We start from the raw sequence: 692 nt of genomic DNA, 5'->3' as shown, positions 1-692 counted from the left end.
GAGGTGGGCGGGCGACGGCTCCTGAAAAGGGCTACTTTATTCAGCCGACAGTTTTTGCGGACGTTACCGATGAGATGCGCATCGCTCGTGAGGAGATTTTTGGTCCAGTGCAACAGATTTTAAAGTACAGCACTCTGGAGGAGGCGATTGAACGGGCGAACAACACCAAATACGGCCTGGCTGCGGGCATCCTCACCAATGACATCAACGAGGCGCTGAAGTTCAGTAATGAAATACAGGCAGGAACGGTTTGGGTTAATACCTACATGCAAACCTCAATGACGGTAGGGAGTAGTGATCCAAAGCTAGGAACTTAATGATGAATTTGTATTTTGTTTTAGAATCCGTTTGGTGGCGTCAAGGAGAGCGGAATCGGCAGGGAAATGGGAGAGGATGGAATGACCGCGTACTGCGAAATCAAAACGGTCACCATCAAGCTCAACTAGAGCTGATAATTGCAATGATTGCTATTGATTTGCACTATTGATCCTCTTTTTTTGGCTCAATCTCTCTCAAATTATTTTTAAAAATTAAATGATTTTTTATGTGTTGTAAAATACTTTTTTTCCACTGAATTATGAGAAAGAATCTGGTATCCCACACATCAAACTTCAACAATCATTAACACTATTGATTTAGAGTGTGTTGTTTGCTGTTTATATAGTCTCGAGCATGACAGCTTAATTTTGAAA

At 42.1% G+C, this 692-nt stretch overlaps 1 protein-coding gene across 1 annotated transcript; it reads left to right on the top strand.

Moving 5' to 3' along the window:
* Nucleotides 1–20: 20 nt before the first annotated feature.
* Nucleotides 21–446, top strand: LOC108357536 (aldehyde dehydrogenase, cytosolic 2-like; the record flags this gene model as incomplete). The annotated part of the gene is made up of 2 exons (XM_017608611.1): nucleotides 21–284; nucleotides 342–446. Coding segments are annotated over 2 exons (369 nt in total), but the record flags the coding sequence as incomplete, so codon positions are not given.
* Between the last annotated feature and the right edge of the window lie 246 nt (nucleotides 447–692).

This window comes from Rhagoletis zephyria, unplaced genomic scaffold, assembly GCF_001687245.7.
Source record: "Rhagoletis zephyria isolate East Lansing unplaced genomic scaffold, Rhagoletis_zephyria_1.1 Rzeph_scaffold_79488, whole genome shotgun sequence".
NCBI lineage: Eukaryota > Metazoa > Arthropoda > Insecta > Diptera > Tephritidae > Rhagoletis > Rhagoletis zephyria.
This window is presented reverse-complemented; position numbering and strand designations above follow the sequence as displayed.